Source organism: Vipera berus (genome assembly GCF_964194415.1).
Source record: "Vipera berus genome assembly, chromosome: 2".
In the NCBI taxonomy this organism is placed as follows: Eukaryota; Metazoa; Chordata; class Lepidosauria; order Squamata; family Viperidae; genus Vipera; species Vipera berus.
Window position 1 is genome coordinate 110,421,794 of NC_138203.1, and position 26,001 is coordinate 110,447,794.

Consider the following 26,001-nt stretch of genomic DNA (forward strand, 5'->3'; position numbering starts at 1 on the left):
TGGCTACATTTGCTTGACCTTGATTCCCACAAGAATGCATCTCCCCCCCACATTGCTGTGGCAACTGAAAAGCAAAGAAACATGGCTGAATTCAGAGCATTTGAAGGTTTGACAGTCGGATCCCCTAAAGAAGAGAGAAATCCTGTGAATAGAGAAGAATTTAGAATCAGAAATCAACTCCTAAGCTTATTCAGATGTTTATCATAAAATTTACATATTAATCTATCAACTTTTACATCAGCACTTTTCACCCAGGTGGCCTCTGACAATTGGTAACCTTTCCATTGCATAGATACTATAACTTTCCCTTATACAGCCTATAGTCAAGGATTCGTTTTATCTCAAAATGAGTCTCTCCCTCCACAACAAGTGGAGCAAGTGCCTGTTTGGGAGGAGGTCTCAATGTGGACTCTCTGTAGGGCTTCAATAGGCTGCAGTGGAACATAGGGTGAATTTTCCCTAGAAGAGGAGGAAGCTTTAATTCCACAATGACTGGATCTATGATCCACACTATGGGGAAAGGTCCAAGGAATTTTGGTCCTCATTTTTTACTAGGCAGTTTAAGTCTTAGATATTTAGTTGAAAGGTAAACTTTTTCACCCACATGAAATGATCTCTGAGGGGCCTCCTCTTGTCTGCCTGTTCTTTATAGACTTTTGAAGCTTTCGTTAAAGCTGCTTTTGTGTTGTTCTACACAGTTTTCCATGATGTCACCCACTGATCTAAAGTTTGAGAAACAGGAGGATCTTGAGGGAGCTCAGGCATAGGAATGAATTCTCTACTAGTAGCAATTTTAAAAGGAGTGAGTCCAGTGCTACTGTGTACTGTGTTATTATAAGCCACCTAAATGAAAGGGAAGAGGTCAGCCCAAGTGGTCTGTTGGTAGTCCACATAGCACCTAATATATTGCTCCACCATTGAGTTAGCCTTTTCAGCAGCTCCATTAGTAGATGGATGAAAAGCCAATGACAGTCCCTGCATGGATCCAATAAGTTTCAAAAAGTCTCTACAGAACCTGGCAGTGAATTGTACCCCCCCTATCTGATATAATCTGCTTCGGAGCTCCATGGAGTTGGTAGATATGCTTGAGAAACATTCTTGTCAATTTCTTTGCAGAGGGGAGACCGGTGCAGGCAATGAAATGAGCTTGTTTACAAAAAAGATCTATCACAGTTCATATTACTGTATTTCCCCTAGTTTCTGGCAATTCAACTATAAAATCCATGGCTATTTCTTCCCAGGGCTGGAAAGGGCCTACGACTTGCTGTAATAATCCAGAGGGGTTTCCTGGACGTTTTTTCATGGTTGCACAAGTCACACAGCTTTTCATATAATTTTCAAAGTCTTTTTTTAATCCCGGCCACCAAAACTGCTATCAAATCAAATGTAAAGTTTTTAGATATCCAAAGTTTCCCGCTTGTTTGCTATCATGGTATTGGAGAGCCTGAACTCTTGAGAGTCTCTGGTACAGTAGATACAGAGTTTCGACTGCTTCCAATCTAACCCATCCCGACAGTTCAGTATGATTTTATTTGTTAAGAACCATGGATCATTTCTCAACTCCTCCTTCAGTCTCTTTGTAATTGGGTTATCAGGTTTAGTTGATTTTGTGTGCGATGGGCCTGCTATTTTTATCTGAGAAACCAACTCTGATTGCAGAATAACAGAGTTCACAATCTCTTCTTGATGGGTTTGTATTGGGGCAATCTGGATAGGGTGTCAGCTAGGAAATTCTTTCCTCCCGGGATGTATTTTAACGTAAAATTGAAATGGTTAAAGTACTGCGCCCATCAGACTTGCTTACAGGATAATTTGCGAGGGGTTTTTAGTGCCTCTAAATTTTTGTGATCAGTCTACACTTCAAAAGGCAAGTCATTCCCTTCAAGAAAATGACATCAACTAAGCAGAGTCCATCTAACAGTGAAAGCCTTTTTTTCCCAGACTGCTCACCTTCGTTCAGTGTCCGTTGGAGGTATAAGTGCAGGGCTGTAAATTACCACTGTCATTCTTTTGCAAAAGAACAGCCCCCACAGCTACATCAATAGCGTCGGCTTGAATGGTAAATTGTTCCTCAGGACTGAGATGCTTGAGAATGGGTTCAGCTGCAAACAGTCTTTTTAAATTTTCAAAACAGTTTGGCATTCAATAGACCATGGGAGTGGTAGGCAGGGTCACGGTTTCCCACCCATTTTCCCCATTTTTAACAGCTCAGTCAGTGGCAAGGCAATTTCGGCAAAGGAGTGGATGAATTGCCGGTAGAAATTAGCAAACCCCAAAAAACTCTGGAGGTGCTTTAGAGTTCATGGGGGCTGCCATTCCAGTAGTGCTCTCACTTTAGCTGGGTCCATTTCAATGCCTTCACTGGAGATCCTGTATCCTAAGTAATCCAGGCAGGTTTGATGGAATTCACATTTTGAGAGTTTTGTGTAAAGTTTGGCATTTAATAGCTTTTTTAGCACTTTGTGCACTAATTTAACATGCTCATCCATGGTCTCAGTGTAGATGAGGATGTTGTAAAGGTAAACCAAAACCCCCTTATATAGGTGATTATGCAGTACTTGATTTATCAGTTGCATGAATACCACAGGAGCTCCCTGCAGACCGAAAGGCATGACATTGAATTGGAAACTTCCTAAGGGGCTGTTAAAAGTGGTTTTCCATTCATCTCCTTCTTTGATTCTTATTCGGCAATACGCCTCTCTTGGGTCTAATTTGGTAAAAACTTTTCCTTTTGCCAAATGGGCTAATATGTCATTCATCAAGGGGAGGGGGTACATGTTCTCCACACTAATGCAATTTAACTCTTGATAATCAATGAACAGTCTCATCAACTCATCTTTCTTTTCCTTAAACAGCACTGTGGTGGCTACTCGGATTTTTGCTGGTTGGATAAATCCCCTTTCTAAGTTCTTATCAATGTATGATCTCAGTTCTTTCAGTTCTCGGGGGTGGTCACTGAATACATTTTCAGTTTGGGTAATTTTGCTCCCAGTAAAATCTCAATGGCACAGTCCATAGTTCAGTGGGGTGGCAGAATGTCACACTCTGCCTTGCTGAATGCTTCTGCTAAGTCCCTTGTTGTTGTTGTTGTTGTTGTTGTTGTTAGCTGCAAAGTCATGTCCAACCCATCGGGACCCCATGGACAATGTTCCTCCAGGCCTTCCTGTCCTTTACCATCTTCTGGAGTCCATTTAAGCTCACACCTACTGCTTCAGTGACTCCATCCAGCCACCTCATTCTCTGTCATCCCCTTCTTCTATTGCACTCAGTCTTTCCCAGCATTAGGATCTTCTCCAGTGAGTCCTTCCTTCTAATTAGGTGGCCAAAGTATTTGACTTTCAACTTCAGGATCTGGTCTTCTGAAGAGCAGTCAGGATTGATCTCCTCTATGACTGACTGGTTTGATCACCTTGCAGTCCAATTCAAGGCCTTGCAGCACCACAATTCAAAGGCCTCAATTCTTTGGCGCTCAGCCTTTCTTATGGTCCAACTTTCACTGCCATACATTGCAACTGGGAAGACCATAGCCTTGACTATTCGCACTTTACTTGACAGGGTGATGTCTCTGCTTTTTAGTGTGCTGTCTAGATTTGCCATGGCTTTCCTCCAAAGGAGCAAGCGTCTCTTAATTTCTTGGCTACAGTCCCCATCTGCAGTGATCTTGGAGCCCAGGAAACTAAAATCTGTCACTACCTCCAATTCTTCCCCATTTATTTGCCAGGAATTGAGAGGGCCAGATGCCATGATCTTGGTTTTCTTAATGTTTAGTTTCAAGCCAACTTTTGCACTCTCCTTCTTCACCCGCAACAAGAGGCTCTTTAATTCTTCTTCACTTTCTGCCATTAGAGTGGTATCATCTGCATATCTTAGGTTGTTAATATTTCTCCCGGCAATCTTAATTCCAACTTTTGATTCATCTAGCCCTGCCTTTCTCATGATGTGTTCTGCATATAAGTTAAATAGGCAGGGTGACAGTATACAGCCTTGCCGGACTCCTTTCCCAATTTTGAACCAATTGGTGGCTCCGTGACCAGTTCTCACTGTTGCTTCTTGACCCACATATAGGTTTCTCAAGAGACAAATAAGATGGTCTGGTATTCCCATCTCTTTAAGAACTTGCCACAGTTTGTTGTGATCCACACAATCAAAGGCTTTAGCATAGTCAATGAAGCAGAAGTAGATGTTTTTCTGGAACTTTCTAGCTTTCTCCATGATCCAGTGTATGTTGGCAATTTGATCTCTAGTTCCTCTGCCTCTTCGAAATCCTGCCTGTACTTCTGGTAGTTCTCCATCCACATACTGCTGGAATCTAGCTTGTAGGATTTTAAGCATAACTTTACTAGCATGTGAAATGAGTGCAATGGTGCGACAGTTTGAACATTCTTTGGCACTGCCTTTCTTTGGAATTGGAACGTAAACTGATCTTTTCCAATCCTGTGGCCACTGTTGAGTTTTCCAAATTTGCTGGCAAATTGAGTGTAGCACTTTTACTGCATCATCTTTTATTTATTTATTTGTTTGTTTGTTTGTCTGTTTGTTTGTTTTTGGGACTTATATGCCGCCCTGTCTCCCGAAGGACTCAGGGCGGCTAACAACAATAAAATACAGCAATACAAAAGTTAAAAAGAATTAAATTAACATCCCCAATAAAATAAATTAAAATTAAAATTAAAAATTAAAAAACATTTTAAAATCCCTGTCACCAGTCCAGGTCAGCCTGATGGAAAAGGAATGTTGTAAGGCCGCGGCGAAAGGACCGAAGATCCGGGGCCATCTGGAGCTCAAGGGGAAGTTGGTTCCATAGGGCTGGTGCTCCCACAGAGAAGGCCCTCCCCCTGGGGGTCACCAGCCGACATTGTCTAGCTGACGGCACCCTGAGGAGGCCCTCTCTGTGTGAGCGTACTGGGCGATGGGAGGTCGTTACCAGCAACAGACGGTCCTGCAAATATCCCGGGCCTAGGCCATGTAGGGCTTTAAAGGTAAGTACCAGCACCTTAAATCTCACCCAGAGGACAACTGGTAACCAATGCAGCTCATGCAGGAGAGGTGTAATATGGGAGTATCGGGATGCTCCCATCACTACCCGCGCGGCCGCATTCTGCACCAGCTGGAGCCTCCGGGTGGTCTTCAAGGGCAGCCCCATGTAGAGAGCATTGCAGTAATCTATACGGGAGGTAACAAGTGCGTGAGTGACTGTACGTAGGGCATCTTGGTCCAGATAGGGGCACAACTGGCACACCAGGTGAACCTGGGCAAATGCCCCCCTGGCCACGACTCCTATATGATCTTCAAAACTGAGTCGTGAATCCAGGAGGATGCCTAAATTGCATGCCCTATCAATGGGAGGTAACACCTCTCCTCCCATAACCAAAGATGGAACCTCTTGGACTAAACGAGATGCCGGTACGTAAAGCCACTCAGTCTTGGCCAGGTTGAGCTGGAGCCTGTTCTTCCCCATCCAAATCTTTAAGATTTTGAATAGCTCAGCTGGAATACTGTCACCTCCACTAGCTTTGTTGTTGCTCAGATTTCCTAAGGCCCACTTCACTTCACATTCTAGGATGTCTGGCTCGAGGTCAGTGACCACCTCATCGTGGTTATCAGGGATGTTACATTCATTCTTGTATAGTTCTTCTGTGTAATTTTGCCACCTCTTCTTAATTTCTTCTGTCTCTGTTAGGTCCCTGCCATTTTTGTCCTTTATCATGCCCATCTTTGCATGAAACATTCCCTTCATCTCTCCAATTTTCTTGAAGAGATCTCTGGTCCTCCCTATTCTATTGTTTTCTTCTATTACTTTGTACTGTTCATTTAAGAAGGCATTCTTATCTCTTCTAGCTATTCTCTGGAATTCTGCATTCAATTCGGCATTATCTTTCTTTTTCTCCCTTGCCTTTCGCTTCCCTCCTGTCCTCAGCTATTTGCAAAGCTTCCTCAGACAGCCATTTTGCTTTCTTGCATTTCTTTTTCTTTTGTATGGTTTTAGTTGCTACCTCTTGTACAATGTTGCGAACCTCCGTCCATAGTTCTTCAGGCACTCTGTCTATCAGATCTAATTCCTTAAATCTATTTGTCACCTCTACTGTATATTCAACAGGGATATGATTTAATTCATACCTGAGTGGCCTAGTGCTTTTCCCTACTTTCTTCAGTTTAAGCCTAAGCTTTGCAACAAGAAGCTCATGGTCTGAGCCACAGTCAGCTCCTGGTCTTGTTTTTACTGACTGTATAGAGCTTCTCCATCTTTGGCTGCAGAGCACATAGTCAATCTGATTTCTGTGTTGACTGTCTGGTGACGTCCATGTGTAGCGGCATCTCTTGGGTTGTTGGAAAAGAGTGTTTGCTTTCACCATTGTATTCTCTTGACAAAATTCTATCAGCCTGTGCCCTGCTTCATTTTGTACTCCAAGGCCAAACTTGCCTGTTATTCCGGTTATCTTCTGGCTTCCTATTTTAGCATTCCAATCCCCCATGATAATAAGGACATCATTTTTTGGTGTTAGTTCTATAAGGTGCTGTAGGGCTTCATAGAACTGGTCAATTTCATCCTCTTCAGCACCGGTGGTTGGGGCATAGACTTGGACTACTGTGATATTGAATGGTTTGCCTTGGATTCGAACTGAGATCATGCTGTCATTTTGGGGATTTTATCCCAGTATTGCGTTTCCTACTCTTTTATTGACTATGAAGGCTACTCCATTTCTTCTGAGGGATTCTTGCCCACAGTAGTATACCTGATGGTCATCTGAATTAAATTCACCCATTCCTGTCCATTTTAGTTCACTGATTCCTAAGATGTCGATGTTCAGTCTTGTCATCTCTTGTTTGACCACGTCCAGCTTGCCTTGATTCATGGATCTTACATTCCTGGTTCCTACGGAGAAAAAATCTTTTTCTCCATAGTCCCTATATTCACTCTATAAGTCCCTCCATAAGTCCCTGTATTCACTCTATATTCAAGGTTTCCAAGTACTGCACCTGGCTTTCAACTGGGCTACTGATAGGGGTAGGAGATGACAGTCCAGTTGCTAACCTTAAAGTTCATTTTCCCACCAAATCATGGGGTGCCATTTATCAAGCCAGGCCAACTCCAGAATCACTGCTTCAGTCATTTTTGGGATCCCCACAAAGCGGATTAACTCCCAATGCTCCCCAATTTCTAGATGTACTAGTTCAGTTAGGTGAGTTGCCAGGGCTCCCCCTATGAGAGATCCATCAGCCTCTTCAAATCTCATGGGTGTGGGTAGCAATTTCGCTCTAATATGTAGTTTTAGTATGGTAGGTAAGTTGATTAAGCATCAGGTGCATTCCGAATCTACTAAAATGTTCAAGTCCAATTGAGCCCCTTATTTAGGCACTACTATTTTGCTGGGAAAGGCAAAAGGTGGGGCAGGCTGACTCACCATCAAGTCATCTTCCCCACTGTCATCACTGTCATAAGGATCTGAGGCATGCAGGCTTTCAACTGGCTCCTTTTGCTTCTCTTGGGGACAACTAGCCCCTGGCTGGCCCAATTCAACTTCTCTCACATCAGCCAAGATTGTCTCTTTGGTTTTGCTGGAGCTGCGGTCACACCTTTCAGTGGTGGGAAAGGGTCTGGGCACTCTGCAGTTCAATGTCCACATTGTCCACACCTGAAGCACTTAATTTGGGATCCACAGAGGCTCAAAAGGACCCATGAGTCATAGCAGGTAGAGGCCACTGAGATAGTTGATGCCTCACAGGGTCTCATTTGGGTTGAGGTCCTAAAGCAGCAGGGTTGTGATATCGTGTCAGCTCGATATCCATGTTTGTAGCTAAGCGGTACTATTCATGGAATTGATTAGGATTGCATCTGCAGATTCATTTCTGGAATAGGTTGTGATCCAAACCCGCTTTGAAATAGTGGATCAATGATTGCTCAGGCCACTGCCTGATCTTCCCTGGCAACCTTCAAAATTCTCTCACATATTCTCTTGCTGGCCGACCCCTCTGCTTCACATCATGTAGGTCTTTTTCCACTTGTACCACTTGGGATACATCCTCACATCTAGCCCTCAGCTCATGCGTGAACAGATTGAAGTCCCATAATTCAGGCACTTGCCCCTCCTGTAGACCAGCCTCTCACTCTGCAACCTCTCCTTCCAGGTTGGCATCCACAGCATCAATCATCTCGCTTTGTCCAAATAGGCTCATTCATAACGATTAATGTGAGACCGCACCTAGTTTAGAAAGATGTTCACCTTCTCAGAGTCCCCATTAAAAGTGGGCTTAAGAGAAGGTGGGTCGGCTGGGTGGCAATCCCATAGAGCTTGCATTAAGCCAGGGAACTGTGGTTGGGGCATCTGCAATCCCATTTGGAAAACCCCTGATGGAGGTCTTGGGCTGACAGAACACCAACGGCAATCAGGTCTGGCACAACATCGATAAGGGTCGGGTTCCACTGGGCGCTGGTGGTGATATGGGCTGGCAGGATTCCAATGGCAATCGGGACTAGCATAGCACTGATAGTGCTCTGGGCTTGCAGGGCATCAGTAGCAATTAGAGCTAGGAGACAGACGGCACCGATCTGCATTGCCCGGGACTAGTGGGTCATCTGTAGTATTCAGGACTAACCTGTTGTTGGAGGGTTCAGGAGTGGGGAGACTGCCCACTCGATCACCATGAATCTAGGATTTTGTCAGGGCAGCTGCAGCTCATGCGGCCAATTGCCCTCTCACCTACTTGTAAATATCTGGCGAATGGCATGTCTCCTTCACCCATCTCCAGCCAATTGAACTTCTCCCTTAGGCACTCCACTGAGTGGCTGTGGATGGCTGTCAGATACTTCCACTCACCGGATTCGTCCCAGACTGCTGGCCATTTTGCCTTCATTGGTACAGGTGAAGGGAAACCTTGCAATGAAATCAATGGGAATTCAACCTCTGCAGCCCTCAGCATGTTCTTTAGTGGCAGTGCAATGCCAGACCCGCCACGTCTGCCCGAGGATGATGGCTTCCTCCTCCTGAGACAGCTTCTCCACTGAGACTTCATGGGACTTTGGTCTCACTCCAGCTGCCAGGACCACACTCTTCACAAAAGTAGCAGCCTGCATTCCATCTGCTGCAGGATTGATTCCCAGGCTCAGGATTGATACCCCTTTCTTTTCCATCTCTGCATCTTCCCTGAGTCTTTGTCATCCTCCCAAGGTTTGGGTAGGTGACTGGGGCTCAGGACCCAGTGGATAAATGAATTTTGGAGTCTTGATTTACTGTCATGGTTCCAATAGATGAAACCAGTAGAAATAAGAACTCTGAGGCAATTGCTTTCCTCAAAGAACACTTTTAATGGCTACATAATATCAGCATGAACAAAGGTAAAACCAAGACTGAAAGTTACCCCCCCCAAAAAAAGGTTACAAAGTAAAAGTTGAACTCCCCACCCTTTAGTGTGTCATAAACCACAATCTCCAATTACCACCTTTGGAGGGCTTCCTAACGGTAGCTCCAGCCCGCCAAACATTTAGACTGCTTGACCTTGGTTCCCACAAGTAAGTTATTGTTTTGACTAAACTAAAAGAATGCATATCCCCCCCCCATTGCTGTGGCAAACAAAAAGCAAAGAATCATGGCGGAATTCAGAGCATTTGAAGGTTTGACAGCTGTGAGCGAAAGCAGGTACAAGCAACTATGGAATTGATGTAAGTTTGTCAATAAAGGGAAGCTACAATGAACATGGTCAGGAATTCCCAAAGGTGCTTTTTTCAGGAGGCAACTGGATTTTCTTGTGTTTCTTTTGAAGACATTTCACTTCTCATCCAAGAAGCTTTGTGTTTTTTAATTTGAGATTCTGACAGCACAGACTCATCCCCAATAGCCTGTGCCTGTTTTCAACAGTGAAGGGACACAGTGCAAAAAACATCCTGCAGCCAAGAAGGCTCCGCACACATTTGCACTTCTCAAGTTACCCTGAGGTCACAGGTAAACCTCAAAAATGGTTTCAATGACTCTCTAAAGGAATGCAAATGGCCATCTGTCTGCAAGCAATATAAATCCTTCCACTCCCCACCATCTAGTCAGAGCTGAAGGAGCTTTTTGGTGAGAAGCAAAAAATCTCCAGAGTCACAGGATTTGGCAAGCTGAATGTGGACCTGTTTAGTCCACTTAATCTATCTAAACTAGCACTGTCCTGCCAACTACACCTGGGTGCTCTGATTTTATGGCTCCTTTATCATGATGGGGCATGCTGGACTCGAAGCTGTTGGTGCTCAGCCAGCCGATTTTGGTTACACTTATCACCCAACCCTCTCCTGATACGGAAAACAATATGTGCAGCCGGAAGACCTTTCCATTTTATTATTCAACTGACTACTCTGCCTTTGACCAATAGCTGCTCAATCCCTCTGTCTGCCATTCCCCCAAAGGACTCAGAAAGACCCGGGTATAAAGTCACTGTGAGAGAGTGGCTTAGACTTTCCATCGGCTACCCCCCTAGAGGTGAGAGACCTATGGGGGTATGCCTTACCCTGGGCGTATATTCCAAGCCGCTTACCGGATCAGGCCTATAACCGTCGTGAGAGGACGGTGGCTGACCTGCTCCGGAGATTTAACCAGTTTGAGTAGCAGTGGAGCTGGTTTGATGGTCTGGATTTCTGCCCACTTTCTGACTTTAAATCCTCCTGATCAAACATGGATTCGCCTATTGCTGGACCTTATGAACAATTATGGCTCGCCTTTGCTATACTAACACAGCCTTATTCGCTCTCAGGGGTACCCCCTCTTCCTGGGTGCGACCCGCCTCTTTCTCTAATTCTCCTCTTGATGACGGACCCAATCATTGGGACCCCAAGAGATGGTTGGGCAGGGACAGGGACCTCCGATATAAATCCAATAAGAGATCCCTGGTTTATTTTTTAGCTAAATTTTTTGTGGGGTTAGGGAGAGGAGAGGGATTACAGGTTCGGTTGGATACTGGGGGGTGTCCACCAACCGCTATTCAGGCCAGGCCTGAGATAGATCATGCTGAGATGGAGCTTGGACTAGCTACCCCCGGGGCCCCGAAGTGGAGTGTGGGATTACCTATTCCCACGACGGTAGGGAATGGCAGTAGGTGTACGAACAGAGGGCCGCATCAACATCTGGGAGTGCGTCCCCGCTATCTTCAAGCGGTGATGCGCTCCGACCGTCTGGTTTCGGCCCGTGGTTCCAGGAGCGAAGATAAACAACCACCTGAGCTCAGGCTTGTATATCTTAATGCCAGATCCGTAGTCAATAAAGCTCCTCTCATCCGAGATTTGGTTGAGGGAGAATATGCGGATCTGGCTTGCATTACGGAGACCTGGTTAGGACCAGAGGGTGGTGTCCCTTTGGTGGATCTTTGCCCACCAGGTTTCTGGGTGCTACACAGGCCTCGGGCTCAGGGAAGAGGCGGGGGAGTGGCGGTAGCGGTGAGAGAGAACCTATATCCGCGGGAGGCCACTGTTGTCCAAATAGCCGGGTGTGAGTCTCTCCTCCTAAGATGTGGCCCTAAGGCTCAGTTGGGCTTGCTGCTAGTGTACCTTTCACCTAGTCGCGTAGCAGCAGCACTGCCCGAGCTTCTTGTCATCCTCTCGGGACTGGTGGTTGAGTTCCCCAAAATTATGATCTTGGGTGACTTCAACCTACCATCCCTGGGGGGATCATCTGAGTTGGCTCGGGAGTTCATGGCTTCCATGACGGCCATGGACCTGACGCAGGTAATCCAGGGCCCGACTCATGTAGGAGGTCACATGCTCGATTTGATTTTCCTATCTGGACAGTGGTTAGATGATCTGAGTGGGGGTTCCCCAATTGTTACACCCCTGTCATGGACAGATCATCATCTCCTGCGGCTGACCTTCTGCTTTGCCACTCCCCGTTGTGGGGTTACTGAACCAATGAAATGGTACCACCCCAGACGGCTAATGGACCCTGGGCGGTTCCAAACAGTGCTTGGGCCCCCACCTGCCTCCTTTGCTCATAGCTCGGCCGATGCCATGGTGGAAGCCTGGGAAAAGGCAGCCACAGAAGCACTCGACCAAGTTGTACCCATGCGGCCCCTGACCCGGTGCAGATCCCAGTGGGCTCCATGGTTTTCTACGGAGCTCCGGGAGATGAAACGTCGGAGACGGGGCCTAGAGAGCTGTTGGAGATCCAGCCGATCCGAATCCGGCCGATCACGACTAAGGTCCTTTACGAGGTCTTATCTTGCGACGTTAAGGAGGGCAAGGTCTAATTACTTTGCTACCCTTATCGCGTCCGCAGATAATCGCCCGACCGCCCTGTTTAGGGTGACCCGCTCCCTCCTTAATCAAGAGGTGAAGGAGGATCCCTTACAGGGTCATGCCGAGGAATTTAGCCAACATCTGCTGGACAAAATTGCTCGGATCCGGACCGGTCTGGATTCTGACTGGGCAGAATCTGACGATGAGAACATGGACAGTCTTGTTGATGTTATCTGGGAAGAGTTCGATCCTGTGACTCTGGACGAGGTAGACAAGATCATGAGGAAGCTGAGCTCCACTACATCCTTATTGGACCCGTGCCCCTCCTTGCTGGTTTATGCAGCTCGGGATGGGACACGAGGCTGGATCCATGCAGTGATAACTGCTTCATTGAAAGAGGGCAGTTTCCCTGCAGCCTTGAAAGAAGCGGTGGTGAGACCCCTCCTCAAAAAGCCTTCCCTGGACCCAGCTGTTTTAAACAACTTTCGCCCGGTCTCCAACCTTCGCTTTCTTGCGAAGCTTGTTGAGAGCGTAGTGGCACATCAGCTTCCTCTGTTCCTTGAAGATACTGATTATCTAGACCCGTACCAATCAGGTTGCAGGCCCGGACACATCACGGAGACAGCATTGGTCGCTCTGATGAATGATCTCTGGCGAGCTCGGGACAGGGGTTGTTCCTCTGTCCTGGTACTATTAGACCTCTCAGCGGCTTTTGATACCATCGACCATGGTATCTTACTGCGGCATCTCAGGAGATTGGGAGTGGGAGGCACTGTTCTTCAGTGGTTCTCCTCCTACCTTCTGGAACTTTCACAGTCAGTGTTAGTGGGTAGACAGAGATCAACCCCAAGACCTCTCATTTATGGAGTTCCTCAGGGGTTGGTCCTCTCACCTCTCCTATTTAACATCTATATGAAGCCGCTGGGTGAGATCATCCGTGGTTTTGGAGTGGGATATCATCAGTATGCCGATGATACCCAGCTTTTCATCTCGACCCCAAACCACCCCAGTGATGCCCTCGACGTGATGTCCCGTTGCCTGGAAGCGGTCCAGGTCTGGATGGGGAGGAACAGGCTTCAACTCAACCCGGACAAGACTGAATGGCTGTACATACCGGCATGTCAGGAAATTCAGATTATTCCATCTCTTAATATTGGGGGTGAGTTATTACCCCCCGTAGATAAGGCTCGCAATTTGGGGGTCCTCTTAGATTCACAACTCTCCTTAGAAGATCATATAAGAGATGTGACTAGAGGGGCCTTCGCCCAGGTTCGTCTGGTGAGCCAGTTGCGACCCTATCTGGACCTGGATGCCTTGCATACAGTCACCCATGCACTTGTGACCTCTCGTCTAGACTACTGCAATGCTCTTTACATGGGGCTGCCCTTGAGAACCACTCAGAAGCTTCAGCTGATACAGAATGCAGCTGCACAAGTTCTTTTGGGGGTCTCCCGATACTCCCATATTACACCTCTGCTCCGTGAGCTGCACTGGCTTCCAGTTGCCTTCCGGGTGAAATTCAAGGTGCTGGTGATGACATACAAAGCCCTACATGGCATGGGTCCGGATTACCTACGGGAGCACCTACTGCCGGCATCAACTTCCCTCCGTCTTGTACGTTCCCACAGAGAGGGCCTCCTCAGGGTACCACCGGTCAGAGAATGTCGGCTGGTGACCCCCAGGGGGAGAGCATTCTTGGTGGGTGCACCAATCCTCTGGAACCGCTTACCGGCTGAACTCCGGATGGCCCCCGACCTTCGCTCCTTCCGGCGTGATCTAAAAACTTATCTATTCGAACAAGCCGGCCTGGCCTGATGGGTTTGGTTTTTAATATTATTTTAACTAATGTATTCTTATTTTTATTGCCCTGTACACCGCCCTGAGTCCTTCAGGAGAAGGGCGGTATATAAATCAAATAAATAAATAAATAAATAAATAAATAAATAAATAAATCTTCAAAAGAAACACAAGAAAATCCAGTTGCCTCCTGAAAAAAAGCACCTTTGAGACAAACATACCTCAGTACTAAAAGTTATGAAAGCTACCAACATTTAATTTATAACAGAATAACAGAGTTGTAAGGGACTTTGGAGGTCTTTTAGTCCAGCCCCCTGCTCAAGCAGGAAATCTTATATCCTTCCAGACAAGTGGCTGTTCGGTCTCTTCTTAAAAGCTTCCAATTTCCTTTTTTTAAAAAGGAAAAAATGTCTTGATGATTTACTAAGGAAGCTTATGGCCTTGCTATCTTTGGAAGTGCTTGACATGAGACGAGTAAGCCACATCAGTAGGATGGTTTAATTAGTTTTCCTGCATATTACAAGGGTTGGATTCCCTTGTGATCACTTCCAATTCCAGATTCAAGTATAACATGCATCCAACACTGAACAACTAAATAAGGAGCTTTTGGTATTCTGATTTCTGGTTATTATTTATTAATAAAATATGCTTTGTGATAAATGTGACATGTGTTTCAACACTGTATTTTTACTTTTGGTAATTTAACTATCAAGTAATTTTGAGTAAATTTACTATAATACCTTCAGAAGCCACCCTGTCTCCCATTATTCTTTCCAAGATTCCACGTGGAAGTTTCTCAAATGCTTCATTAGTAGGTGCAAAAAGTGTATAATGCCCGGGCTTCCCTAAAGTTTCCATTACTTCTGATGTAAAGGCAGCAGCCTATGAAAAATAGGAAATAAGGAATCTTTTAAACTCTTATGCAAAAACAGTATAGTTATATTTTTAAATATTGCCAATTTTCTTTGACATCATACCAAAATAATGGTAATTAACTGTACTGAAAAATTTCCTTAGCATAAAATATAATTGCAAGATGATATATTTATATACATGCAAACTGTATGTTACTTAAAGTAATTCCTAATGGACTGTGACAGGTTTTCCTTTGTGAAGATATGAAGGAGGTAGCAGAAGAAATATTAGAACAACTAAACCATATCTTGGAGAACTGGAGAACTACCGGAAAACTGAAAAAGAGCTGATGTGGTTCCCATCTTCAAGAAAGGGGGAAAAACAGATCCAGGAAACTATAGACCTATGGCATGCGTACCACAGGTGGCACACAGAGCCCTCTCTGTGGGCACACACACCATCTCCTGAGTCCTAGGCCTTCGGCTGGGTTTTATAAAATATTTTCGCTTAGGCCTCCACCGCCATGTGCAAAAAAAGAGGTTCAATCAATCAATCAATTTCAACTCTCAGGGAAAAAATAGATCTCGCAAAGTTGGAATTGATTGATTGAACTTTGTTTTTAATCCCACACAGTGGCGGAGGAAGTGACGCATCAGAGCTGGAAAGAAGGTGCCATGTGGGGGTGGGGATGAGTGGCAAGAGCAGAACACTCCATGCACTCTGGGGTGGGGTGGGGCCTGTGCATGGGGTGGAAAAGCAACGTGGTGGTGCTAGCATGCTGGTAGACCAGTTGCTTCCCTCCCCCTGCCAGACACCTGCTGAAGCCGTGCAGGGTAAGGTTGCCGGGCCCACCCCTGCCCAGATGTCCTCACCTCCCCCAAGTATTTTTTTTACTAACCTGCCTTTCATCTGCATTCCATTTCTCCATTCATTTCTCATCCTTTGTGGTGTGTTTGTGAGACTATCGGGCAAAAAAAAGTTCCATCAGACTTTCTAACTTCTCGCAAGATCTCAAGAAGTTAGAAAGTCTGATGGAACCTTTTTTTTTACCAATAGTCCCACAAACACGAGGTGAAGGCTGAGAAGTGAATGGAAAAATGGAATGCCGCTGAAAGGCAGGTTAGTAAAAAAAAACACTTGGGGGAGGTGAGGGCATCTGAGCAGGGGCAGGCCCGGCAACCTTACCCTGCATGGTGGTGGGAGGGTGGGGCGCATGCCTTTCCTATGCCAGGCCAGCTACTGCAGCCCTGGGTCAGCCATGCTGGACGGTGGTGGACAGGGTGTTGAGGTGGGGGCAGCAGGTGGAGCACCAGTGGCTCGGGGAGGGAGGGCATTGCCACCATGTGCAAGGAAACAAAGGAAGTTTTTTGGGGGGGAAAGGTCAATCAATCAATTCCAACTTCTTGTGAAAGATCACAAAGTTGGAATGGATTGATTGACCTTCCCCCCCCCCCAAAAAAAACCCTTCCTTTGTTTCCTTGCACATGGTGGCGGCCGCAGATTGCGAAGGAGCAACAGCACAGGGCTGGAAGTCAGGTAAGGAAAGAAAGGCAATTTCTGGGGGAAGCGAGGATTTCTTTCCTTACCTGCCACACATGTTCTGAGGCCGCTTTCCACTTAGACGTGTTGCTCTTGCCAATGGCCCAACCACCCACTTTAGCGCCCTCCCTCCCCGAGCCTCCAATGCTCCACCTGCTGCTTTGGTGGTTCTGTAGGCAGAGCTGCGAAACTCTCTTCTGACAGAGAAGAGAACTTCATAGCTCTGCCTACAGAGCCACCAAAGCTGTAGCTGAATGGGCAGGTGAGGGGAAATCCTGCCCCACTTGTTCCATGGCCATTTTCGGCCAAGCCGCTTTGCAGCAGCATTGGGTGCAATATGCGAGGTGGCAAACAGCTGCCTCATGCTGAAACCAGCCATTTGCTGCCTCCTGCCCAATGCCGCTGCCATGAGGCCATGGAACAAGCCAGGTGGTGGTAAGAAACTGGTATACTGGTTCCTTACCTCCACCCGGCTTGTTCTGTGGCCTCATGGCAGCTGCATTGGGTGTGACACACAAGGCAGCAAACTGCCACATTGCACCAAAACCGAGGGGCCGGCAGGGTGTGGCTGCTGATGGACACAGTTGGCCCCCATGCACTCGCTGTGTGCGGGGAACAATGGTGTCAGGCAGCAGCCACCCTGGCCCCTGCCTCACCTCACCTCACCCTGCAGGACGAGCCTCCTGACCACCATCCCACCTGCCAGAGACCCCCTGGATCTCCCCCAACCCTGCCTGGCCCCCACAGGCATCCCTCCCCAATAGCAACATCGAGGTGGCCACACCCACCCTGGCCACACCCACTCAGTCTGCCATGACCACCACAGCCATGCCCACCCAATGGGCCACACCCACCCAATGGGCCACACCCACCCAATGTGCCTTGCCCACTTGGCACCCGACGATACATAATTGGGTTTTGGGTTGCAGTTTGGACACTCAGTCTCTAAAAGGTTTTCCATCACTGGTCTAGAAGCAACTCTAACCACTCTTAAACTCAAAAAACAAAGCAAGAATCCCCAACCTAAACAAGAAGACTACACCAAAATTACACACAATAGGAAGAAAACAGCTTCTAAAAAAAGTGATCCCAGATATGAACAAAAAGAAGAAAATGATACACACAAATTGAACACAGTAGGGAACAAACAGCTTCTGATAAAAAATGACCCTATATATAGAGGAAGACCGATGGAAACATGTCACTTTTAGAAGAAAACAGCAACCAAGAGAAAAGCCCCTGCTATCTACTCTAGTATCCAGTATCTCTCTGGAACTGAACAATTGCTGAATAGTATCCCAGAATCCCTGAGGAAAAAAAGGGTAAATATTGGTGATAGGAGATTCAATTCTTTGGGGAACAGAAACAATAGTCTGCAGAGTAAACAGTCAATCTAGGGAGGTATATTGTCTCCCTGGAGCAAAAATCAAAGATGTAACTGAGAAACTTACTAAATTAATCAACCCCATGGATTACCCCTTTCTTCTCCTACACATGGGGAACAACAACACAACAATGCATCTAAAAACAATAACAAGAGATTATGAACAGTTAGGGAAGAAGGTTAAAGAATTAGTAGCTCAAGTGGTGTTTTCATCTATACTTCCAACAAAAGATCAACATCCAATGAGGGAGCAAAGGACTTTAGAAACAAACCATTGGCTTAAAAACTGGTGTCATCAAGAGAACTTCAGCTTCCTAGACCATGGTCAGCATTACCTACATGAAGGGCTAATGGCAAGAGGTGGAGTGAACCTCACAAGAACTGGAAAGAATATATTCGGAAAATGACTGGCTCATCTTATCAGAAGGGCTTTAAACTAAAATTGAGGGGTGAGGATGGCCAATCTTCAAGACCTTTAGAACCTGATTCCAAGCAAAAACCACTAGATAACCAATCATATAAGGAGGTAGGGAGTAAAGAGAAAGCAGAAGGAAAAACACAGTGAAGTAGAGAGTGATAGAAAGGATGGAAAACCCAGATACAAACTAGGAGATATAAGAAACATATCTAAGATCCATAAAGGACTCACATGCTTATACACGAATGCTTAAAGTTTATGGAACAAACAAGGTGAACTTGAAATACTAGTACATGAAGGTAAATATGATATAGTTGCCATTATTGAAACATGGTGGGATGAAACTTATGACTATAAGGTACTGATGGAAGGATACAACTATTCAAAAGAAACAGACCTAACCGAAGAGGAGGTGGAGTTTCATTATATGTAAAAGATCACTACATCTCTACAGAAATCCACAAAACCAAGGATGAAAACCTCCTGGAATCCATATGGATCAATATAAAATGAAAAAAGAATGACATTGTTATAGATGCATATTACAGGTCACCCAACCAAGTAGAAGAAATAGATGAATGTTTTGCTAAACAACTAACAAATGCATGTCAATGCTGTTAACATTGGATGTTCCTGCTCTGACAACTGATGAAAATACAGCCATTTTCTCTTCTCTTTTGATATGCTTTTATTACTTTTAGAATTCATGTGCAGTGGGGGTGGGTGGGATGTAAACTCAGCTAGCCATAATAATAACACTGTTGTGGAAACTCAAGGACGAGCTGATAACATTTTGGTGGGCTGAGGAGAAAGCTCATGCTTGATGCTAATTAGGGAATGTGTTTTATGACAGTTTATTGGGGGTGGGAATTGTACTTTGTTACTTTGTATCTGGGGGAAGGGAATTTAGTTTTTGGGTTCAACTATGTAGTGCCGATACTTTGTTTCCTGAATAAATGTTCTTTAAGGAAGAATTTTACCTCGAAGTTCTTTTGATGGGTTTCATCTATCAGAACCATGACATGCATGTAGGAAATATACCACAGTAGTAATGGGAGACTTAAACTACTTTGATATCAACTGGGAGACAAACTCTGCAGCAAGTGGGAGATCAAACAGATTCCTAACCAACCTAGCTGACAATTTTGTCATCCAAAAGATAGAGGAGAGAACTAGAAGAAAAGCTATACTAGACCTAATTCTTACTAATAGAGAAGAAATGATAGAGGGAGTTGACATTGCTGGAACTTTGAGCGAGAGTTTCCACATCATATTGGAATTCAATATAATGCAAACACAAGCAATAGAACATAATACCAGTGTCTTAAAATTTAAAAGAGCTGATTTTAACAAACTCAGAGAGAACCTAAGAAAAATTCCATGGATGAAAATCCTAAAGGGAAAACAACTCAAGAAGCATGGGAAACTCTGAAAAATATGATCATAAAAGCCCAGTCCAGCAGAATACCACTTCAAAAGAAAAACAAGATATCAAAGAAGAAACCAGCATAGCTACACAAAGATCTCTCTGAAAAACTGAAAAACAAAAAGGACAAGTACAAAAAATGGAAAGAGAGATGCATAACTAAGGCAGAATACCAGCATATAGCCCAAATCTGTAAAGATGAAGTCAGGAAAGCTATGGTTCAGAATGAACAAAGACTTGCAACAAAAGTCAAAGATAATAAAAAAAAGTTTCTTTCAGCATGTAAATAACCAAAAAAAGGAAAAGGAAACAGTCAGTCCACTAAAGAGAGAAGATGGCAAAGAAGTAACAGGCAGCAGATAGAAAGCAGAGCTGCTTAATCCATTCTTTGCATCAGTCTTAATGCAAAAAGAAACTATAGCCCAACATACCAAAACATAACTGTAAAAGACAGACTAGAAATAAAAATTAAAATAAGCAAGAAAATGATTAGAGAACACCTATATGATCTTGATGAATACAAATCACCAGGACATGATGGATTACATCCCATAGTTCTGAAGGAGCTCGCACATGTTATATCAGAACCATTGTACCATATCTTTCAAAAATCCTGGAACACCATGAAATTACCTGAAGATTGGAAAAGAGCTGATGTGGTTCTTTTAAAAAGGAAGAAAACAGACCCAGGAAACTACAGACCAATCAGCCTAACATCAATACCTGGGAAGATACTGGAAAAGATCATCAAAAAACAGATCTGCAAACATCTAGAAACAAAGTTATAACTACAAGCCAGCATGAGTTTGTTAAAAATAGATCATGTGAAACCAATCTGATTTCATTCTTTGACAAAGTGACTAAATTAGTAAACCAGTGAAATGCTGTGTACATAGTATACTTAGACTTCAGCAAGGCATTTGACAAAGTAGACCACAACCTACTTCTTGATAAGCTAGAAAAATGTGGGATAGACAGCATCACCACCAGATGGATTTGTAACTGGCTGAAAAATCGTACTCAATAAGTCATTCTTAATGGTACTACATCTGTATGGAGGGAAGTAAGCAGTGGGGTGCCACAGGGTTCCCATACTCTTCAATATCTTCATAAATGACTTAGATGCAGGAATAGAAGGGGAACTCATCAAATTTGCAGATGACACCAAACTGGTAGGAGTAGCCAACACCCCACAAGACAAACTCAGGATCCAAAAAGATCTTGACAAACTTGAACAATGGGCCCTATTCAACAAAATGAGTTTCAATGTGGAGAAAAGCAAGATTTTACTCTTAGGCAGGAAAAACCAAAGGTACAAGTAGAGACAAAATCTGGCTCAAAAACAATAACTGTGAGAGGGACCTTGGAATCCTAGTGGATGATCACTTGACTATGAGCCAGCAGTGTGCAGCAGCAACCAAAAAAGCTAATACAATCCTGGGTTGTATAAACAGAGGCATAGAATCAAGATCACACAAAGTATTATTAAGGTAAAGGTAAAGGTTCCCCTGCACATGCGTGCTAGTCGTTTCCGACTCTAGGGGCCGGTGCTCATCTCCGTTTCAAAGCCAAAGAGCCAGCGCTTGTCCGAGGACATCTCTGTGGTCATGTGGCCAGCATGACTAGACGCCAAAGGCGCACAGAACGCTGTTACCTTCCCACCGTAGTGGTCCCTATTTTTCTACTTGCATTTTTACGTGCTTTCGAACTGCTAGGTTGGCAGAAGCTGGGACGAGTAACAGGTGCTCACTATGTTACGCAGCACTCGGGATTCGACCCGCCAAACTGCCGACCTTCTGATCGACAAGCTCAGTGTCCTAGCCCACTGAGCCACCGCATCCCTAAAGTATTATTACCACTTTATAAAACCCTACTAAGACCACACCTGGAATACTGCAAGCAATTTTGGTCACCATACTACAAAAAAGATGTTGAGATTTTGGAAAAAGTTCAGAGAAAAGCAACTAAAATTATCAAAGGCCTGGAGACTAAAACATATGAAGAACAGCTGCAGGACTTGAGTTTGGCTAGTCTAAAGAAAAGAAGAACCAGGGGTGACATGATAACAGTATTCCAGTATTTGAGGGGCTGCCACAAAGAAGAGGGGGTCATGTTATTCACCAGAGCACCAGAAGGCAGGACAAGAACCAATGATTGGAAATTGATCAAAGAGAGAAGCAACCTGGAATTAAGGAGAAACTTTCAACAGTGAGGACAATTAACCACTGGAACAGCTTGCCTCCAGAAATCATGGGCACTCCATCACTGGGGGGTTTTAAGAAGAGACTAGACAGTCACTGGTATAGGTTCTCCTGCTTGAGCAGGGGGCTGGACTAGACGGCCTCCAAGGTCCCTTCCAGCTCTATTCTATTCTAATTCTAAAATATGAGTCAGTAGTGAGTGGCAGCAGCCAAAAAAGCTAATACAATCCTTGGTTGTATAAACAGAGGTGTAGAATGAAAATCACATGAAGTAGTAGTACTGCTTTATAAAGCCTTAATAAGACCACATCTGGAATACTGCATCCAGTTTAGGTCACCACATTACAAAAAAGATGTTGAGACTTTGGAAAAAGTGCAAAGAAGAGCAACTAACGCCTGGAGACTAAAACACGTGAAGAATGGTTGCAGAATTTGGGTTTGGCTAGTCTAGAGAAAAGAAGGACTAGGGGTGACATAACAGTCTTTCAGTATTTGGGGGATTGGCACAAAGAGGAGGGGGTCAACTTATTTACCAAAGCACCTGTAGGCAGGACAAGAAACAATGGATGGAAACTAATCAAGGAGAGAAGTGATCAGGAACTAAGGAGAAACTTCCTAACAGTGAGGACAATTAACCAGTGGAACAGCTTGGGGTTAGAAGTTGTAGGTACTTCATCTCTGGAGATTTTAAAGAAGAGACTTGACAATCACTTGTCTGAAATGGTATAGGGTCTTCTGCGTGAACAGGCAGTCGGACTAGAAGACCTCCAGGGTCCCTTCCAGCTCTATTCAGATTGATTGATTATTTACCAAAGCACCTGAAGGCAAGAAAAGAAACAATGGATGGAAACTAATCAAGGAGAGAAGCAACCTAGAACTAAGGAGAAAATTCCTAACAGTAAGAACATTCAACCAGTGGGATTAATTGTCTTCGGAAATTGTGGGTGGCCCATCACTGGAGGCTTTTAAGAAGAAACCGGACAGCCATTTGTCAGAAATAGTATAGGTCTCCTGTGTGACTAGGAAGTTGGACTAGATGTCCTCTAAGGTCCCTTCCAATTCTGTTACTGTTACTGATAACTGCATAAGATTATGCTTTAAGTATATACATAGGTAGGAAAAGAAAAGGGTAGAGGAACGTCTTCCTCCACTGAGTGCATATCAACATTCCATAAAGCACCTAAATGCACTGTGTGAAAAGAACATATTTTTCTGCTTGCTAATTAATTACATATGGCTTTTTGAAAAATTAATTCAAGCTATTTAACTAATCTATCTGCAAATGAAGTTAGGTTTCAAACCTACATCTCTTTCCTTTCTTCATTTTCAGATAAATTAGATTAGTTAAAACATCGTCAACCTATGATCACAGCTGAGCCCCAAATTTCTGTTGCTAAGCAAGGCAGTTGTTAAGTGAGTTTTGCTCCATTTTACAACTTTTCTTGCCACGGCTGTTGAGTGAATCACTGCAGTTGTTTAGTAACATAATTGTTAACTAAATTTGGCTTCCCTATTGACTTTACCTGTCAGAAGGTTTAAAAAGATCATATGAACTCAGGGCACTCATACCGTCATAAATGTGAAGCAGTTGACCATAGGGATGCTACAATGGTGAAAAACAGTCATGTTGCTTTTTAGTGCCGTTTAACTTCAAACGATCACTAAATAAATGGTTGTAAGTTGAGGACTACCTGTAGTGACAAGGTCTGCCTTAATTGGGGAAAGGAAAAGACACCTAGAAACCCAATAAAAACATTTATAAATATTTAAAGAGAGAGAGAAAAGAAAAAAAAATGAACAAAAAATAAAGAAAAAAGTGTTGCAAACATAAAATAGCAGACTTGCTATCAGGTGCAAAGAATCAGGGCCATTTGTTAAGTTACATTTCACATTTATTGCTCAAGTCTATACACAAGAATCTTGTCAAGGAAAGTTCAGTACTAAATTAGCACCAGAGAAGGGTCACAGGAATTCAAGAGAGGCTGGTCTTAGATAATTTGTGGGAATGTAAAAATGCTAGGCTGATGTCTTGCTTAACTTCACCCCCAATGTCTGCTCTTCTTCTACACTTGCAAATTTAATTAATATTCTAACACTGAAAATTGATCAACATATAGTTCATTAATTTCACTCCTTCTTTTCAGTACAATTTCCTCTATTATATAAAAACTTTCATTATAAAGAATTCCAAGAACAATCTAAACAGTGACAAAATTAACAAATTCCTTCATTTGTGCAAAAGATCATAGCCAAAATCTAAATTAGATAGTTAATAATAAATATTGCAGTTCTGTTCACAATTGCAAAGATGGTTTTCCCCTTCTCAAGCACTTTAAGGAAAGAAAAGCAGATGATAAAAAATATTCCCAGTTTGTCTGGGGAACAGGATGCACTTTCAGTATAACACAAGCAAGGTTGGGCTAAGCTCCATTCATTAGGCAGCTGTGCAAATTGTCAATAACTCATTGCTTCAGCTCTGTTTAAAGGGCTTTTTAGCTAGTAGATGGAGCAGGAGCATACAATGCTTCTAAAGTACGATACAAATATGGCACCACATTTGCATTTCAGATTATCAAAATGTAGCCTCTGTAGCTCAAGAAGGCATGAGCATTCAGATTTGTTAGTGGGAAGATTTTATTTTATTTGCAATATCTTTTGATACTACTAATTCTGGAAAATCAATAATTTTCCAAATAGCTTTTTCTACCACTAGCCTAATAATCAGTGCTTTTTTTGTAAAAGAAAAAGGTGCCGGAACTCACACATGTCATAGAAGCCACCTTGCCTACCCTACAAGGTTACATCCAAAAAAGGTGCCGGAACTCCGTTCTGAGCGTTCTGTGAGAAAAAAAGTCCTGCTAATAATAGATCTGGGTGGGAGGAATAATTACCAAACAAACTACTTTTATTTTTAAAATAGTATTTTACTGTACTATTTACTTCCATTACATGCAATTTAGTTTGATTTTTAGTTATATATAGGAACACCAACTATTTTAAAAGACTAGGCTCAAAGAAAATAAGATTAAATAAAAGCTTACTCTGAGAGAGGAGAGATCATCTTCAGATTCAATGAAGTCTTGAATAGTATTGCCAACTGGAGTTAACACACGATCAATTACATGAACAACACCATTTGTAGCAATTTGGTTGCCATGGATGATTCTGGCACAATTAACAGTCACAACCTAAATTGGAAGAATAGCATGAATTAACATTTGTTATAAATTTGACTTCCCAAATTTTACCAAGCAAGCTTTCCATAGTCTTTTAATTAATTTTATAACTTGCTTATGAAACTTGTGCTGCTTGTTTTTAGAAGTTCAGGGAACAATATTAGCTGGAACATATTTTGCAACAGAGCCCTTTAAGTTGCACTTCATTTTGTGTGACTGAAAAAGTGACAGCAATCATGATTACTGAACTACTTTCATATAGATTGTTGGTCTGAATACTAATCTAAGGATTCTAATAAGATGGGTAAATTAATTAAGATCAATGAGAGGTTACCCACATTTGAAGTGCATCAACACCTTGTCCATGGGACAACTAATATCAATAGGAGTGCCCTCAAATAAAAAAAAATTGGACACCATTTTTATATATTTTAAGTACACTGGATTTTTAAAATATTGTTATCTTTGATTATTTTGTATATTGTTTTCTATTTTTTTGAAAATCATTAACATAATAATACATGACATAACTATCTTATAAGAATAAATTACTCATATGAATTTCAAGGGAAAATTAAACTAGAACATTGAATCTTAGATCTCTTTCCAAAATTTATGATGTAAGCCTAATCCTATTGTCCATTTATGTTATACAAATAAGCTTACCCCATTGGGATAGTGATTTATATGCAGTTTTTGATTGTTGTACATAGACACCAGAGTCATGCCATTCCGAAAGTCCTTTGTCAACATCCGTTTGTTTACCATATGATTGTGTAGAGCATTATACAGTTCGATGTTTACATTCTCAATCAGACCATTGTAGATTTCCTGGAGGCAGGGGGGTTGAATTCAGGTAGATATTCCATTAATATTATTTCAGTTAGCTAGTGAGGTATTTTTGACTACTTTCTGAATCTACTAGTGATTTCGTTGACATAACCACTTCTTGGCAACAGTAACAAGTAGCTAAACATTTCCTTCTTCCAGGATAGCTTCAACTTTC

The 26,001-nt window shown here is 43.5% G+C and overlaps 1 protein-coding gene across 2 annotated transcripts in view; it reads right to left on the reverse strand.

Moving 5' to 3' along the window:
* Window positions 1–26,001, reverse strand: part of POSTN (periostin) — a 103,806-nt gene that overhangs the window by 67,279 nt on the left and 10,526 nt on the right. For both annotated transcript variants that reach the window (XM_081321223.1, XM_081321222.1), the window contains exons 5-7: window positions 25,662–25,826; window positions 24,861–25,007; window positions 14,737–14,878 (exon numbers count right to left, since the gene is read on the reverse strand). In XM_081321223.1, coding sequence (XP_081177349.1) covers window positions 14,737–14,878; window positions 24,861–25,007; window positions 25,662–25,826 — 454 coding nt within the window. The remainder of the gene's footprint in view (window positions 1–14,736; window positions 14,879–24,860; window positions 25,008–25,661; window positions 25,827–26,001) is intronic.